The sequence below is a fragment of the Aspergillus viridinutans genome, assembly GCF_018404265.1.
Source record: "Aspergillus viridinutans IFM 47045 DNA, scaffold_2, whole genome shotgun sequence".
In the NCBI taxonomy this organism is placed as follows: Eukaryota; Fungi; Ascomycota; class Eurotiomycetes; order Eurotiales; family Aspergillaceae; genus Aspergillus; species Aspergillus viridinutans.
In genome coordinates this window covers 4,090,560-4,107,212 of record NW_025091218.1, presented here as the reverse complement: position 1 = coordinate 4,107,212, position 16,653 = coordinate 4,090,560, and the positions used below count along the sequence as shown (strand labels likewise).

General features: G+C 52.0%; 7 protein-coding genes across 7 annotated transcripts; 5 read left to right on the top strand and 2 right to left on the bottom strand.

Annotated features, from left to right (window-relative positions):
• Positions 1-691: 691 nt before the first annotated feature.
• trm6 (tRNA 1-methyladenosine methyltransferase subunit GCD10) lies at positions 692-2,463 on the top strand (the record flags this gene model as incomplete). The annotated part of the gene is made up of 2 exons (XM_043268083.1): positions 692-777; positions 831-2,463. 2 exons carry the CDS (start codon positions 692-694, stop codon positions 2,461-2,463), a joined length of 1,719 nt encoding a protein of 572 aa, XP_043124018.1.
• Positions 2,464-2,815: 352 nt separating this feature from the next.
• Positions 2,816-3,724, bottom strand: Aspvir_004860 (actin-related protein 2/3 complex subunit 3; the record flags this gene model as incomplete). The annotated part of the gene is made up of 6 exons (XM_043268082.1): positions 2,816-2,863; positions 2,920-2,998; positions 3,059-3,171; positions 3,225-3,499; positions 3,611-3,656; positions 3,719-3,724. 6 exons carry the CDS (start codon positions 3,722-3,724, stop codon positions 2,816-2,818), a joined length of 567 nt encoding a protein of 188 aa, XP_043124017.1.
• Positions 3,725-4,079: 355 nt separating this feature from the next.
• Aspvir_004859 (replication factor C subunit 3) lies at positions 4,080-5,486 on the top strand (the record flags this gene model as incomplete). Its single annotated transcript, XM_043268081.1, has 5 exons — positions 4,080-4,219; positions 4,271-4,358; positions 4,407-4,581; positions 4,644-5,030; positions 5,086-5,486. The coding sequence occupies 5 exons, from the start codon at positions 4,080-4,082 to the stop codon at positions 5,484-5,486; spliced, it is 1,191 nt and encodes a 396-aa protein (XP_043124016.1).
• Positions 5,487-6,853: 1,367 nt separating this feature from the next.
• Aspvir_004858 (histidine phosphatase family protein) lies at positions 6,854-8,284 on the top strand (the record flags this gene model as incomplete). Its single annotated transcript, XM_043268080.1, has 1 exon — positions 6,854-8,284. The coding sequence occupies one exon, from the start codon at positions 6,854-6,856 to the stop codon at positions 8,282-8,284; it is 1,431 nt and encodes a 476-aa protein (XP_043124015.1).
• Positions 8,285-9,377: 1,093 nt separating this feature from the next.
• Aspvir_004857 (DUF3431 domain-containing protein) lies at positions 9,378-10,392 on the top strand (the record flags this gene model as incomplete). Its single annotated transcript, XM_043268079.1, has 2 exons — positions 9,378-9,748; positions 9,825-10,392. The coding sequence occupies 2 exons, from the start codon at positions 9,378-9,380 to the stop codon at positions 10,390-10,392; spliced, it is 939 nt and encodes a 312-aa protein (XP_043124014.1).
• An 865-nt stretch (positions 10,393-11,257) lies between these two features.
• cwc27 (putative peptidyl-prolyl cis-trans isomerase) lies at positions 11,258-12,955 on the top strand (the record flags this gene model as incomplete). Its single annotated transcript, XM_043268078.1, has 1 exon — positions 11,258-12,955. One exon carries the CDS (start codon positions 11,258-11,260, stop codon positions 12,953-12,955), a length of 1,698 nt encoding a protein of 565 aa, XP_043124013.1.
• A 735-nt stretch (positions 12,956-13,690) lies between these two features.
• Positions 13,691-16,146, bottom strand: Aspvir_004855 (heat shock factor family protein; the record flags this gene model as incomplete). Its single annotated transcript, XM_043268077.1, has 2 exons — positions 13,691-15,623; positions 15,680-16,146. 2 exons carry the CDS (start codon positions 16,144-16,146, stop codon positions 13,691-13,693), a joined length of 2,400 nt encoding a protein of 799 aa, XP_043124012.1.
• Between the last annotated feature and the right edge of the window lie 507 nt (positions 16,147-16,653).

The following is a 16,653-nucleotide window of genomic DNA, read 5'->3' as shown; positions in this document are numbered from 1 at the left end:
TGGCTTGAGGCTATTGTTCAGGACAGGTGAAGATGTATACGTAACCGGTGGCTCAGAAGCGGGCAACAGTGCTCAGCCACGGACTAGGGTGGGTGTGATATCAACGCCATGCCGGCTTGTGCCCATTGATTATTACAAATGACAGTGAGCTCGCCGGAATCAGGACTCAGAATTCATTCCGAGAGGCCAGGGGAAGAAATCGAATAAATCCATATACTACTACAAGTTAGGAGCAGGCATCCAGATTTCCATCAGCACTCTATACCTAGGTACCTAGGTTACCAGGCACTCCGGGGTTGGCGCTGTGGAGAATATCAGCTCGTACACCCAATCGTTACAAGATCCAATTTTGCTGCCTGGAGTTTGCTTTGAAGTGGCGTTTAGTCGGTAATGTATGGTAAATACTTGCCTCAGCCACATCGAATCGTGGCTGAAATCGTAAGATCTTTTTTCCGAGATCTACAGTGACAATTGGCTTATGTAATCTGCTATCAAGATTGCATACTGATATGGCCCGTGCGTTAGTATCATGCAAAAGAAAAAAGAGAGGGCAATTTTTGGTTATCAGTGATACAGCAGAGATTGTCACGCAGCATTTTCAAGTCTGCATTCAACTGTAGCGGCACGTCTACCGCGAGACATGTGTTACTCCTGAATCTTGAATTGATCTTCGTGAATTCTGTTGCCGACCATGCATTCCTACATTCGTCCTTACCAGCATGTCGCTCTGCGACTTCCGTCTGAGCTTACAAAAATTGTCAGACTCGTGCCGAATACGTATGCTAGTGTCCGGAATCGCTTTAGATATTTCATACTGACCTTGGGCTCAGAGTAGTATTGTTGGGGAAGTACGGGAGCTTCCCCGCCAACACGATTATAGGCCGTCCTTTCTACCTGACCTTTGAGATCATTGACGTTTCGGGCGAGAACAATGACAATTGCCTTCGCATCGTCTCTCCAGCTGAGCTGCACGCGGAAACTCTCATCGCCGATGGAGAAGGCGACGGCGACGACGTAGAGGTGAACGAGGAAGGAATCCCGATACGCACCAATCGCGAGATCGTCGACGATGCATCAACCCAGAAGATGACCGCAGAAGAAATTGAAGCTCTGAAGAAAGTTTCTACAGGCGCAGGGAGAGAGATCATCGAGAAGCTGTTGGAGTCGCATTCCGCATTGGACCAGAAGACGGCATTTTCCCTCGCAAAATACACATTACGGAAACGGAAGAAGTTCCTAAAGCGATTCACAGTCCTCCCCGTGGACGTTAGTCTTCTGACTAACTATATGCTGGAAGGGAAAGAGGCGATGAAAACAATGGAGCTCCGTGACGAGTCAATAGGTCTGATAGGGTGCTGGGGTAATGTGCATCACGGAGGAAATTCGTCGTTCGAAGGGGCTATTGCGTCAAAACCTAACGGTCGTTACCTGGTGGTTGACGAAACAGGTGGCTTGGTAGTTGCCGCCATGGCCGAAAGGATGGGCATACTGTACCCTCATGATCAGGAGGACGAGGACCAAGAATCCGCCGAAGGGTCTGAAGAAAATGGCGAGCGACAACAGACGAACGCCATGGCCCAAGCCATGGCCCGCCGCCGTCATATGTCTGCATCAGGCAATTCAATCACTGTCATCCATGCGAACAAGCAGCCTAGCTTATCATTACTGAGATACTTTGGCTACGATCAAGACAATCCCGACGAGTCGCATCCTCTTTACAAGCATATGAAGACCGTTTCGTGGATGCAACTTTTGGACCCTCATGCAGACCCCATCTACGCCAGTGAGCCAGAAGTAGTCCCTGACGAGACTCTTGCCACCTTCAAGTCAAACAGGCGCAGCGCATACTACAAAAAGCGGAGTCGCTGGGAGCGGGTACGACGAGTCGTCGACGAGGCTCGAGCCGGTAACTTTGACGGCCTCATTGTCGCAACGCTAATGGAGCCGGCAAGTGTACTCAAACACACCGTCCCACTACTGGCGGGTTCCGCTCCGGTGGTAGTCTATTCTCCCACCATTGAGCCTCTGACCGAGCTGGCCGATCTATATTCGACTCCCAGGAGGACAGCTTACATCACTCGGAAACGAGAGATCATCGCACAACACAGCCTACAACAGTCTCTGCAACGGCAGAGCGAGGATAGCGAGAAGAAACCTCAGGAACCGGACTTCTCAGAATTAGATAAGGATTTCGCACTCGACCCGTCCCTCTTGCTGGCGCCCACAATTGAGACCTCCCGAGTACGCGCGTGGCAAGTACTCCCTGGGCGCACACACCCGCTGATGTCGGGGCGTGGTGGCGCTGAAGGTTATATTTTCCATGCTATTCGCGTATTTCCATCACATCAGAACATCCAAGCTGCGGGTAATCCAAGCCGGAAGAGGAGGAAGGTGGCCGCCCAACAAGAATCCGCAACACCAGCGGAGAGTGGAAGTGGTGTTGATGTTGAAATGCAGTCATGATATATCATAGTATAGAGCCGCGAATCCTCGGGGGTGAGACACAGTTCTTGTAACGAAGTCATACGAATTCGCAGTCAAGTGTAAGGAATGCATCACATATAATGTTGCACAGCAGTTAGAGTTCCCGCCTCCTTTGGGAGAAGGAATATCCGAGACCTAGGTGCCGACTGGCACCCAACGTGAACTCAATCAACCTTTAAAGCAGGCGCGTGGCAGGGATCGGTCATGCTAGAATATGTCACAGTGAAATAATAATTGCGGCCCTTCGGTTGAGGGAACCAGGAAATATCTCAGAACGCTGCTGTTACAGGAGCTGGTCATAAAGCAAAAGAACATGTCCATGTCTCAACATCTAGAGGCTCTTTCCCATAAACTTCCTCTTTGCAAAGCTCAGCCACCACTGAGAGTTAAGAAGTCAGTATACCGAGTCTCAATCACGGGGTAGTACCAGTCTACCTTTGAAGGCCCTTCACCGCCAGCGTATAACCGAGCATGTAGTCGAATAGCGATCTCCTGTCGTACTTGAGAGAGGTATCTGATGATCAAAACGCGTTAACCTCAGCGCCCGAAGCTTGTCAAAAGAATTGGAACATACTGTCTCAGTGTCTCTGCGTCCTGGCGGTCACGGGGAGGCTCGAACGCCTGGTTCAAAGGGAAGGCCACATCACCGGGAATAGCGAAATGGTCGAGCGAAACGTTAATCAAAGCCTGGTATATGTCCATTAGCAGACCCCTTAAAACAATTCCTGTCGCAATAGTACCTTCTCAGCCTCGCGGGAGGTCATGCCCGGTTTGACCTTCCCCAGACATTCACTGATGAACAACGTTCCGTAGATGAGCATGCGGTCTGCAGGTCCATTGATCTCAAAGTTCCGGAAGAGCACATTGGCGCGGAAAAGAGACAGGATTTCGTCTACGCAGTCGTACGAATCGCTGTCGGGAGGCACATCGGTTTCGGGGACATCGGCGGGCAGCGGGGGGAGGGTGTATGCGGGGCCGCGAGTACGGGTGCGGAGGGGGAGAACAGGGAAATTGCCTGAGGGTAGATGGTGAGAGCTGATGTTAGTGATGGGTCCGTCGCAGCATGGCGGGAAAATTCATGCATCTCTTGAAGGAGAGGTTGGCGAAGAAGCACATGCGTTCGTACCTATTACGGGAACATCCCGGTCCTCAAGGAAGATGGAATGGTAGGCCTAATAAGGGTCAGGAGAGAACATGGAATGACCTGCCAGGTGTTCAATTGAAATTCTCGTACCGGCATTCTGTCCTATAGTGATAGATATAATTAATCCTCTTGGAACCGGTGTAATGAGGATCCTCCGAGCAATAAACGAAGCGGGATAGTTGTCGTAACTCCAAAGGCGGTGCTGCTGCCAGACAGCGGGAGGTGCCCATTCATGTCATCACCAGATGCGCCTAAACCCAACTAAAGCTAACCATACCTTTGCTGCCTCCCCATGATTTTCCGGCTCCGAATCTCTTTACGCGCTGGCGGAGTTTCGACGCGTCAAGCTTCATTTTGAAGAGGACCATTTACAGAACGCTAGACAACATTGTTCTGGCTTTTTCTTCCGGTTGATCCTGCCGACATTGCTGATTTAAGTCGCCTTCTCAAAATGTCTGATTACGAGGATGACATGGACGTCGATGTCCCAGCACCCAAGAGCGTGATTCAATTCAGCTCCGACAACGCCAGCAAGAGAGCCAAGAGACCAGCTGCAGATTTGCCAGTTGAAGCTCAGGATAACCTACCATGGTCAGTACTTGGCGTACATATTTCTCACTACATCGCTGATTGAACCCGCAGGGTAGAGAAGTACCGGCCGAATACCCTAGACGACGTGTCCGGTCATCAAGACATCCTCGCTACCATTAACAAATTCATCGAAGCAAATGTATGCGTCACAGGCATCGTCGAGACGCTCATACTAATGTGATTGCAGCGGTTACCCCATCTTCTGCTTTATGGTCCTCCGGGTACCGGTAAAACATCCACAATCCTCGCGCTCGCAAGACGAATCTATGGCAGCAACAATATGCGACAAATGGTGCTCGAACTCAATGCTAGTGACGATAGAGGTATTGATGTAGTGCGCGAGCAGATTAAAACTTTTGCCAGTACGTCCACATCACACCTTGGTTGTTGGGGTCTCGGATGGAAGGTCTAACCCATCAATCAGGCACGAAGCAAATCTTTTCAATGGCAGCCCCGTCGGCGTCCAGTGGCTCTTCACTAGCTTCCTTCAAGTTGATCATTCTTGACGAAGCTGATGCGATGACCTCGACCGCCCAGATGGCTTTGCGACGGATCATGGAACGATATACCGCGAATACGAGGTTCTGTATCATCGCCAACTATACGCACAAACTGTCACCGGCGCTCCTTTCGCGGTGTACTCGCTTCCGCTTTAGTCCCTTGAAAGAGCAGGATATCCGGTGGCTGGTAGATCAGGTGATCGAAAAGGAGCAAATCCAGATCCAGCCAGAAGCCGTGAGTAGCTTAGTGAGGTTGAGCAAGGGTGACATGCGTCGCGCATTGAACGTGCTTCAAGCTTGCCATGCGAGCAGTAAGGGTTCTACTATCTTGCAAGCAGAAATTGGATACTGACTGGGACGACCTAGGCAAACCGCTGCCGATGAAAAATGCAATGAAGGATGAACCACAATCTGAACCCGAGATCATCACGAACGAAACGATTTACGACTGCATTGCTGCACCACATCCATCCGACATCCAGGAAATCATGACTACTCTACTTTCAACCAGCGATGTCACATCCTGTCTTAATACTCTCAATACACTAAAGGCCAACAAGGGTCTCGCCTTGGCCGACATACTGTCAGCTCTGGCGGAACAGCTGCAACAGCTGGAAGTGCCGCCCCAGACAAGAATCACTTGGCTAGAAGGTCTTGCAGATATTGAATTCCGGCTTTCGGCCGGTGGATCAGAGACCATGCAGACCGGTGGGATGGTGGGCGTGATACGAAACGGTTGCGAGTTGATGGACGCAAAAGCTCGGTGATTGGGGCATTTGACGTTGGTAGAGGAGAATAGAACATCTTGAACAGATCCTGGGGAAACATCTTCGATGAAAGAGCCAATGGCTTTGTCCTCTGGCAATCATAAGCGGGTCAGCTTCGACACTGCACCGCTCGCAAGACAGGTTTCCGAACTACCAAGAACGCCAGCGCGTCATAGTATTGGAAACGTTTGATGGTTCATCGCCGGTATTTCCGGGAAACAGAAGTCAAGGAACGAGAGGCACAGTTTCCTCGACCCACAGAGCATCTAGATAGATAGTCCAAGAATTTGGGTAGCTCGAAGCTTATTTAGGCGCTCACAATATACCCACATAGCATACGGGGTACTTCGATACCTCTATTGAAATCACGTTTCACCTTCATTGGAATGCTCTTTTGCTTCAGACTGAAGGGTGAGCAATAATAAGCAAGAATAATGAGCATTCTCAAGATGGACACCAGGTACGACCAGGATCCTATGGAGTGTCTATGGAGTGAAGTGGGGTGTTTGCTGCTTTCTGGCTTTTGAAGGAAATTGATGCATCATTCTCATGATGAATGATGCTCTATATCACTCTTGTGCAATTCGAACAAGATATATCAGCATGAGAGCCTCTACGCACTTTGGAGGCAACACTTTAATCAGATGTTTTGACCTTATCTATCTGTAGACAGTTGCAGAAGATGCGACTGACGCGCCGAGGAAAAACATGGGATTCTCTGCTGCCCCGCCAGAGAACAAGGTACAGATGTTGTCCGCGGAGTTCCCCGACAGCGATTCTACCATGGATTTCTCATAGGTCTATGAGACTTAGTCTCCATATTATTCTCCTCGTCTCTCGAGCGGTCCAGCCTTAAAAGATAAACTTCCGCTTCCAAGCCAAGGTGGACGATCGCAAGGATACGGGAATAGGGCATCGCTCTCTCCACTTGGTCAACCACTGAATTGTTGTTATCTCTTCTGCTAGATGATATTAGCTAATAATTTCTCCTCTTCTTGACTCATTGCTTGCAACATGGAGTAGTACGGCCCTTTCTGTTGGCCCTGCAATTCTCCGAAGATGCTACTGGTCAGATGCAGCACTTACCTTGGGACATGACTATTAAGACAAGCTCCGAAATACCCCTCAGTCTGAGCTAGAAGAATATTGAGTTGTTACCAGTGGTTGTCTGCTTTGGTCTCCACTGTGCACTGGCTTTAAACGAGGTCATCATGATAACAGTCAACGGCATGATTCCGCGGGGTTGTTCTCCAATTGTCTGCTGATAGAAAAGAATATTTAATCAATCGTGATACCCACTAAAAGATCTCGAAAAGCTAATTCCCCTCTACTGCCCTCGGTAAATCAACTTGCTGAGCAGCTTCACCATGCGGACTTCGGTGCAACCCACCAGCGTCCTGTTGGCCCTTATGGCCATGCCCCTCGCATCTGCAGAAAAGGTTCTTGGAGCTTATATCTTCGCTCGTCATGGTGATCGGACGCCCAAGGTGCTGGGCAACACTCAACTCACCGACCTGGGATACAAGGAAGTATTCCTCACTGGTAGCTACTACCATGACCGCTACATCAGCTCCAACTCCTCGCACTACATTCAGGGTATCAGCGAGGAGATTGTCAATCTCAACCAGATCAGTGCTTCAGCGCCCTCGGACAACGTGCTTCAGAATTCGGCCACTGGTTTCCTGCAAGGTGTCTATCCCCCCGTTGGATCCAATGCCAGCCAAACACTGGGGAATGGCACGACGGTTGAGGCGCCCCTGAACGGCTACCAGTTGATTCCTCTGGCGCTCATCGAGACCGGCACCAACAGCGAGAGCAACACCTGGTTGCAGGATGCGACCCAGTGCCAAAACGCCGAGGTCAGCAGCAACAACTACTACAGCTCAGCGCTGTACGAGAATCTGCTCGCCTCCACCAGCGACTTCTACAAGTCGCTCTCGCCATATCTGAACGACACCTTCACCGCCTCCAAGATGAGCTTCAAGTCCGCCTACACCGTCTGGGACTTCCTCAACGTCGCCTCGATCCACAACTCGAGCAGCGACTATCCTTCCGCGGAGATCCGCGAGAAGCTGTTCCTGCTCGCCAACATCGAGCAGTACAGCCTGGCCTACAACGCCTCCGAGCCTATCCGCGCCGTCGCAGGCTCCACCCTCGCCGGCGAGATGCTCCAGGGTCTCAACCAGACCATCACCTCCAAGGGCAAGAGCAAGCTGAACATCCAGTTCGGCTCGTACGGCACCTTCCTCTCGTACTTTGGCCTGGCGCAGCTGCCCGCCGCAACGGTCAACTTCACCGGCATCCCGGACTACGCCTCCTCCATGGCCTGGGAGCTGGTCACCAACTCCACCTCGGACGAGTTCCCCTCCGCCTCCGAGATCAGCGTGCGCTTCATCTTCCACAACGGCACCATCAGCAGCTCGTCCACCCCGGCTGAATACCCCTTGTACGGCCAGTCGAGCGCCACCATCCCCTGGTCCGACTTTGTGACGCTGACCGAGAAGATTGCCATCACGGACGACGAGCAGTGGTGCAAGGCGTGCGGAAATACGGACGGCGCGTGTGCCGCTTACACTGTCTCCTCTTCTGGATCCAACTCTTCGTCTGCGGGCTCGAGCTCGTCCGACGGTGGGGTGTCGCGACCCGTCGCTGGTGTTATCGGTGCCATGGTCACTCTGGCGGTGATCCTGGGTCTGGAAGCGGTCTTCCTGCTTTTCGGTGGATTCAGAATCACCAAGAAGCGGAATGCTGTGTCTCAGACTGAGACCACACCTGTTGAGGGGTCTAAGAAGGCTTGAGGTGATGGATCAGCTTTGCATCAGCTTTTGATGTCGATTAGTGTGGAAAAATAATGAGTGGTGGAGACTCATGATATTGCAATGGTACTAGCAACCTAAGATATGTTCAGTGAGAGATGCATATATGATACTAATGCTTATAAATGACTTGGGATGGATGAATTTTAAAGCCGAAAAGACAGGGTTGGTACTTGCGATTTGTCCCAGCAATATTGGCACCCTAAGACTAAGCATAATTTGGAAACTATCCATATGATTCAATCATAAAGTAAGAGCTTAAACAAATAAGATATGCCAAGCTCTTATCACTACAATAGCCGTCGCCTTTTCTAGACAGTGTGCGCCTCTATTGATTTAGACTAGAGTCTAGCGACTTATCAAGTAACCATCCACGTCAACTCTTCCACCATCTCCCCCAATGATATTCTGACAGCCATGCACTCTCCGTCCTCGTCTACACCCGACACCCGCCTCCTTATCATTTAGCATACCTCGTCTCCTTTTAATTCGAGATGACTTCTCCCTAAACAACTATACTCCGAACTGCTGACGTAGGTCACTCATCCATGATTGACGATGATCACCAACCACAGCACGAGGCCAATCTCGGGATCCACATCGTGCGGAGCCAGTCGGCAATAGTCTAATTCTGATTCAATCCATAGCGCGGCCTTGCATTTGAGATTCAGCTTACTGGCGAAAAAAAAAAAAAGAAAGAAGGAAGTGACGAGACTTGCGCGTTCCTGATGATCCTGATACGCTCACTGGAATGGACTGTGAGTATTTGCCGTCCCGAACCGGCTCGAAACATGAGCGCAGGGTTAGGGCAGGATGTGTCTATGATGGTCGCTCAGGAGTCTATGACATCTGCACTCGTGGCTTGCTGATGCGTCCGCCTGCTAGTCCCCTGGGAGGAGTAGGATGTCGTGGGCGGACTTGTGACTATATTCCTACTTATCCTCCAGGTCGCGATTCGATAGGCAATCGCGACTTTCATGTCCTTCATCCAGCTGGTACCTGTGATGAATTTCCTCCGCGCATAGGTTCACGTCGAATGCATCGATAGCAGAGCTGGCTCTGCGGCAGCGTGATGATGCGTCAAGCCATGAAATTCAACGTCCTGTACGCGGCGCTTCTATTCCTCATCGCTGTTTTTGCGTTGAGCCTTCGCTTTAGCTCGCTACAGGGCCAGTCGGCGCAATCTGGTAACGTCCCTATATTGGCGGACGGGGATGAGTCGAAGGGCGATCCGGCGCGAGCTCAGGAAGTTCGCGACGGAGATATGATCCAACCGACAACGTCTGGCGCGCCGGCTAGGCGACCGGCTATCACTGATCTTGTGCCTGTGCAAACGCCCCCTTCGGCGCAGTGGACGATTGACGAGGCGTTTCATCGGGACGGAGTAATCGTTATGGGAAGATTGAAAAGCGAAGACGTGAGGTGGGTTATGAAGGACCTTCCCGAGTAAGTTCGTTGCTTCATATCTATCCCTGCTTTGGAGGGTTTACGTATAGCCAGCTGATGCTCAAGCAACAAACAGATGGCAGCATGCGATCTACACCGTAGATGATCCACATGCGCCGCTCCGAGTGAAGAAGAATAAAGGCCGAGAGGCCAATGTGTATCTACAGTACATCATCGACCACTACCACAAGCTGCGCGAGACCATCATCTTCCTCCACAGCCACCGCAGCGGTATCAAGGGATGGCACACCGAGTTCTACGATCACAGCAACGTGAAGACAGTCCGCATGCTGAACGTCAGCTTTGTCCAGCGTAACGGCTACGCCAATTTACGCTGCACCTGGTATCCCGGCTGTCCGGATGAAGTGCAGCCGTTTCGCGAGCCCCGAGACGAAGGCCGCCACGCCGAGCATGCATTTCCAGACGCTTGGCATTACTTTTTCAACGGGACGAAAGTTCCCGAAGTCGTTGCGGTTTCTTGTTGCGCTCAGTTTGCGGTGTCGAGGAAGCAGATTCTCGAGCGTCCGCTGAGTGATTATCATCGGTATCATCGGTGGGTCATGGAAACGCCGTGGGATGATGATACTAGCGGGAGGGTTATGGAGTATATGTGGCATATCATATTTGGCCAGGAGCCTGTATAGTAAGTTTTGCATTCTAATGCTCGAACTCGTTGACTGATGATATCAAGTTGCCCTGCTATGGAACAGTGTTATAGTGATGTGTATGGAATATATGACGAAAACGACAGTATATGGGACCCTTTCTTTGAAATAAACTGATTCAATCGAACATACACATCTCAAGAGATTGCATATGATTATGCCACCTGGTATGAAAGCGATTTCGCTGACTGACGCTGTATGAATGCTTCCTCTCTTAATGAGACTTTGCAAATGCCTTGATGAAATCCTGGTGTTATGAATCCTCCAGCATCAGAACCAGTGTTATTAGAAGACGCATGGGACTTGGCCCCGTAGCTTATTTTCGCTATTGGAAACGAGTATCAACAACTAGTAGGACACGAAAGTATGCCATGATGTCGTGTAGCAAGTAGCCAATATGTGCCGGCATCAAGCAAGAAACTTGAAACTACCTGAAGATATTCGGAAATAAAAGCAATTTACGTTGTCGATGTCTCAAATGCCACACCAGATGATTTCCTGGAGTTGTTGATGTAGAGGACCGATAGGATAAACATGCGCCGGCAACATGACGTGACCTCGAAAGTTCCCCAAAGCAGCTCCAACAACTTCCCGCAAATTCGTCTCCGGGCACCAACCACCAACCTAGGCTCTCTCCCAACTTCAGAGGCTACTCGGATTATGCATTAGAAGTCTATGCATGGTTTGCACTCAGCAGACATCGATTGAGCCTGAAATTTTATCTCAACCGGAGCTGCTACGGCTGTAGAGCTCAATCCGCTCGGCTCCAACTGGTAGAGCTGAGAGCACAGAAACCACTTCACTGGCCCTGCAGACCACCTCTATATATCCTTAGAAATACAACATGTCAGCGCATTACACCACCGAGCCCCCGCCCACCGCATCCGCCACCCTGCACACCACTTTCGGCCCCATCCACATCGCCCTCTTCGCCAACCAAACCCCCCTCACGTGCAAGAACTTCCTCCAACACTGTCTGGACAACTACTACGCCGGCACGATCTTCCACCGCATTGTCCCGGACTTCATCGTCCAGGGCGGCGATCCCACCGGGACAGGCTCAGGCGGAACCTCCATCTACGAGTACCCCGAATTCGAATACGACCCGGAAGCGCGCGACCCGAACGAGAAGGTCGTGCTGCGGGATGAGCTACATAGCCGGTTGCGCTTCAACCGGCGCGGGCTGGTGGGGATGGCGAAGAGCGAGGACGGGACATACGGGAGCCAGTTCTTCATCACGCTGGCGAACACGGAGCGGGAATTGAACGGGCAGTGTACGCTGTTTGGGCGCGTCGAGGGGGACAGTATCTACAACGTGCTGAAGATTGCGGAGGCGGAGCGCGTGGAGGGAACGGAGCGGCCTGTTTACCCTGTGAAGGTGGTCTCGTGCGAGGTTGGGGAGCTGGGCCCGTTTGCTGGGAAGTTGAAGAAGCGGGAGACGATTGCTACTGCGCCGGCGGCGGCAGAGGAAAAGCCTACGGCGAAGAAGAAGAAGAAGGCGAAAGGGGGCAAGACGCTGTTGAGTTTTGGCGGCGACGAAGGAGACGAAGATGTCCCTGTCCGGCCGTCGAAGCCCAAATTCAACCCGACTCTAGTCGTCGACGCCGGGATCCCGACGGCCGACGACGCACCGAAGAAGACATCGCCAGAGGCGAAGCAGCAGACCCGGAAGCGCCCTCGCTCGCCCTCTCCGAAACGGTCCCCCTCCGCCGAGCGCAAACATCGTCCCAAGACTCCAGACCCCTTGACACAGCTTCCCCTCCGCGACCCTGAAAGCCCCGCCCGCTCCCCACCCCAATCGCCTCCAGCACGACAATCGATCCTATCACGGACAAAGGCCGAGATCGAGAACCTCAAAGCCTCGATGCGGCGCACCGTCGCCACAGGCCCGGCAGACACAGGCCGCAAGAAATCCGCCCTGGAAGCCATGATCCCAGAGACCGCCATCCGCGGCCGCAAACGCCCACCCCCGGGGACCGTCAACGGCGCCGGCCGCGGCAGCAGCACCAACGGCGTAACGGGCTTCAGCAGCGCCGCCGAAGACGAAACCCTGCGCATGTTCAACGCCTTCAGAGCGAAGCTCGAAAGCGCAGACGCCAAGTCCGCCCCTCACGAGAAGCCCTCGGCCTCGGCCTCAGCCTCAGCCTCAGAGACCACAAAACACACCACCGAACAAGCCAACGCCAACAACGAACCCGAAGACGAAGAGGCCCAGCTCTGCGACCTCCACTTCATCGCCAACTGCCAGTCATGCAAATCATGGGATGACACGGGCGCCGCAGCGACGGCCGCCGCCGACGACGACCGGGACTGGTTGACGCACGAACTCCGCTTCGGGAAGGATATGCTCGGCAAAGATCTGCAGTGGAAACGCGAGCACCCGGACGATGTTGACTCCCTTGTTGTGATTGATCCGCGGGAGCGCGAGAAGGAGTTCGTGGGTGGGAGGCGACGCGGCCTTGAGCGCGATCGTGAGCGGGATCGCAAGCGGGAGCGTGTTGGCGATCAAGAGTGGGATCGGAGGAGAAGGGAGAAGCCTTGATGTAATGATAATCAGATGGAACTGGAAACATACCTCAACATCGCCTATTTCCTCGATGGGTCCCGCAAGCTACAGCTCCTAGTGAAGCCTTAACGTTAACCCTTAACCCTGTCGCTCTTCAAGGATCCTCTAGAAGCGCCATCTACCAGCTCAGGGAGGCGCCATAGAAATGCCGGCCATGAAATATACAGATAGTTGGGCATTGCATATACATGAACAGTAGTATATTTGCCGTGTTTGAAAGGTTGCTATGTACTAAATCATGAAACCAGTCGTACATCACAAGGCATAAACATTGCTCCCCAGGACCAAGGCCCATCGTACCGTTTTCTGAGATGGACTCGCCGAGATAACCTCCATGCTGAATCATCCAGGCCCAAAAATTCATAACCTTGATCAAAGCGTCTGTTGCTCATGTGGGTAGAATAAAAGGAGTTGAAGAGGGAAAGAAACGGAAAGAAATTAAAATCGTCATTATGTGCCGTTATCGACCGCAAAGCACTTGGTTGCTCTACTTTGCTAACTCGGTAAAATGGGAGAGGGTGACATAAATTGAAGACGGTGTCATGAAACGTATGACTTGAATTTCGTAAAGTTCAGATCGCCTGCCGGATATTCCACACCTTCGGGATTCCTCGTTGCTGACCTGTTTCCACTCGTGCGTCTCTGGCTCATACCGGTACCTCCTTGCTTTCTTCATTGACTCGAAGCCAAGTTAGTAGATGTCATGCAACATCAAGCCTTCCTGCGTCGTTTTGCATTGCCGCCATTTCCCTTACCTCCGTGAGATTCATTGAGCCCGGCCGGGGCAGTGTATTGTGGTACCTCTTCCACGTTAGTGCTGGGACTGGTTGATTCACTGTCGGTGAAAGTTTCGATAATCCGCCCTGAATCTCCGTTGTGATTCTTGTGGCCAATAGGAGTCTGCCCGTTTGTCCCGGAGCCAGCATGATAGCCAGCACCGTCATATCCATTGAAGAAAGCGGGGCTCTGCTGTTGCGGGCCGGTCGACGTATCGAAAAGATCGCCCTCGGGGGGGATTTGGTCGAAGTCGAACAGGTCGCTTCCATCCTTGATGTCTTCCGCGCCTGTAGTGACGGGCGCCTCGACTGGTCCGTGCGCGGGTACTGAGCTTGTTGTATCACCAAAATCTATGTTAGGCTTATTGTGCTCAAGGTCTCCAATGTCGGTGAAATAGTCGTTATTGAAGATTTGGTCAAGATCAAGCACGGGTGGGGGTACGCTTCCATTTTCTCCTCCTGCAAGTCCCGGGATGGTCCCGGTGGGACTAAGCGGTTGCAAGAGATTGGTTAAGTTCTGTACAGAACGATCTTGTTCGGCTTGCATCTTCATCAAGTTGTCTATCTCGGCGCGAGTATTTGCAAGGCGGCCATTATAATTATGCGGCATGGGCGGAGGCATCGGAGTTATCAAAGCATTGTTGGAAGGCACTGGAACATTTGGATCGGTGTGAGATTCGTTGGCCATAAGTCGGAGCATATCTGCGCGTTGATTCGGGGTGAGCGGTGAATTACCGCCAGAAGTCTCGAGGGATGAAAGCACGTTGGGAAATTCAGCAAAAGTCGTGGGAATACCATTCCGCGCATTCGTATTTTGAATGACAGACATTATGTCGCTCTGGGGATACTGCCGGTTCTGCGAAGTCGTGGCATCTTTCTGCGCAGGGCTCGTCTCAAAGACCTCCTCGACGTGGCCAGCCTGAGTAACGCTGGGTTGTCGGCTATGACCGTGAGACTTTGAACGATCATATGTGCTACCTGCGGGGGAGAGCGTAGTAGCACGACCATTCTGACGCTCAGTTGTGGGAGGAGCCTTCAGCAACAACGGCTGTTTCTTCATCGACCGCTGTGCATTAGGGCTATTGATATTGGCCGCACCTAGCGCGCTCAGTGAAAAGTCATCGACCACGTCGACCACGTTACCTTGATCCTGTGATATGACACCCGCAAAAGAATTGGCAAGGTTCTGCGTTCCGTCCTGTCCCTGGAGGCTGCGATTGTACACCGTGGCCAGAAAAGTGAGGATTGCATTGATGGAATTCTCATGGCGATTATGCTGTTCCTGGAAATTGGCAGCCTGCGCATAGAGTTGTTCGTGCTCTCTCCTCAATTTGTTGATGGTGTTGGAAATGATTTGCTGCTGCTGCCGAATGGCTTGTAATTCCCGATAGACGCCCGCAAGTTGGTCCTTGGGCATCATGCTTCCGGGGACTAAAGATAGTTGGCGACTGCGGTTACGATCATCCCGGGACGCACCATCTTCACCATAGTCATCATTTTCGTTCTCATCCACTTCCTCTGTCTTCACTCGCACATTCCCCTTTCCTGACTTGCTGCCTTGCCCTGCAGTGTTCTTGGGCTTTTGGATCAACCACAGAAGATCGGGATGGCCGCGTTTGAAGTAGGGATTCGCATATTCGCTGGGACTCTTGTTCTTCCGCTCGCTGGCTCGCATCGAGTTGTCGGACAGACCCACCTTCTTATGGAACCCGTACATGTTCAGCTGGCGAACAAAAGAGGCATAGTTATTGTGCTTGAAGAGTTCGGGAATCAAAGTTTTGGCGAATTCGTCTTCGTCCAACACGATGAAGGAGTTTCCATCATCAGACCATCGTATAAGATCGGTATTTTTCGACTCGTCGAGGAAACTAAAATGATAGCAGTCAGCATCGTGTTTGGCAAGCCCATCTCAGTAGTGGCATACCTGCTCAACTTTTGTACGAACGGGGGTATCTGTTTTCTTTTTGCCTGCGCTTCTCTCTTTGCGACCAATGCCCGCCGATAGAGTTCGTCCAGACTTTCTCCCCATCCCCCAGGTTCTCCAGCGCCACTGCTATGATCGGAGTAAGCAGACGGCGTTTGTTCATAACTGCGGCCCCTATTGACTAGCTGATTCGGTAGCTGTCGGCGAGCAAGCTGGGTAGATGCGGTGACCGTGGCTCCCGGAGCGTCTTGGTTTGTCGTATAAGCCGCGACGTTGTAAGAGCCGGCGTCAGTGTAGGGCGGTGTGATGACATTGGGAGGGTTCTGACCCCATTGCAAAAACTGATCATTCGATAACTGAGAGCCAGGATTCGCGGCGGGGTAGTTCGAAACTGGGCTCAGTTGGGGATGAACAGTAGGGGTTGTGCCAGGAGCAGGTCTTTTGCGAGTTACACCTTGAGAACTCATTACAGGCGACAGACTTGACGACCTCTGCTTGGTCGGAAAGTAATCGCTCCAACAACTATTGCGGTATTCTTGGTTTGGAATCAGGCCACGGGCGACGTTGAAGATTTCTAAGATTTGACGCCAGAGGATGTGAATCGCTTCGAAGGTTTGTCCAGTGCTCGGGTGACTTGTAGCCGGGGAGAGTGGAAGGAAATGGCGCAGTGGCACAGCCTGTCAGGATAATGGCAACAAAAGCCCGATCGTAAATGTCCTTTTATCGCCCTGAGGGAACCAAGGAACACCCGACGACAGCGGGATGAGGGCGGCGTTGCTGACAGCAAGAAACGAGAGTTATGGATGGCGGAGACGCGACAGACGCGACAGACGCCTATCGCAGGTCTGAATGCAACGATGGGCAACAGACAGGAAGCACCGGGAGACAATTCCGCAACGACCAAGGATAGTGACCGTGGGATGGGTGAACCTATTGCTACTGGATACAGTCCCGTCCAGGCGGTCGAGCACTGC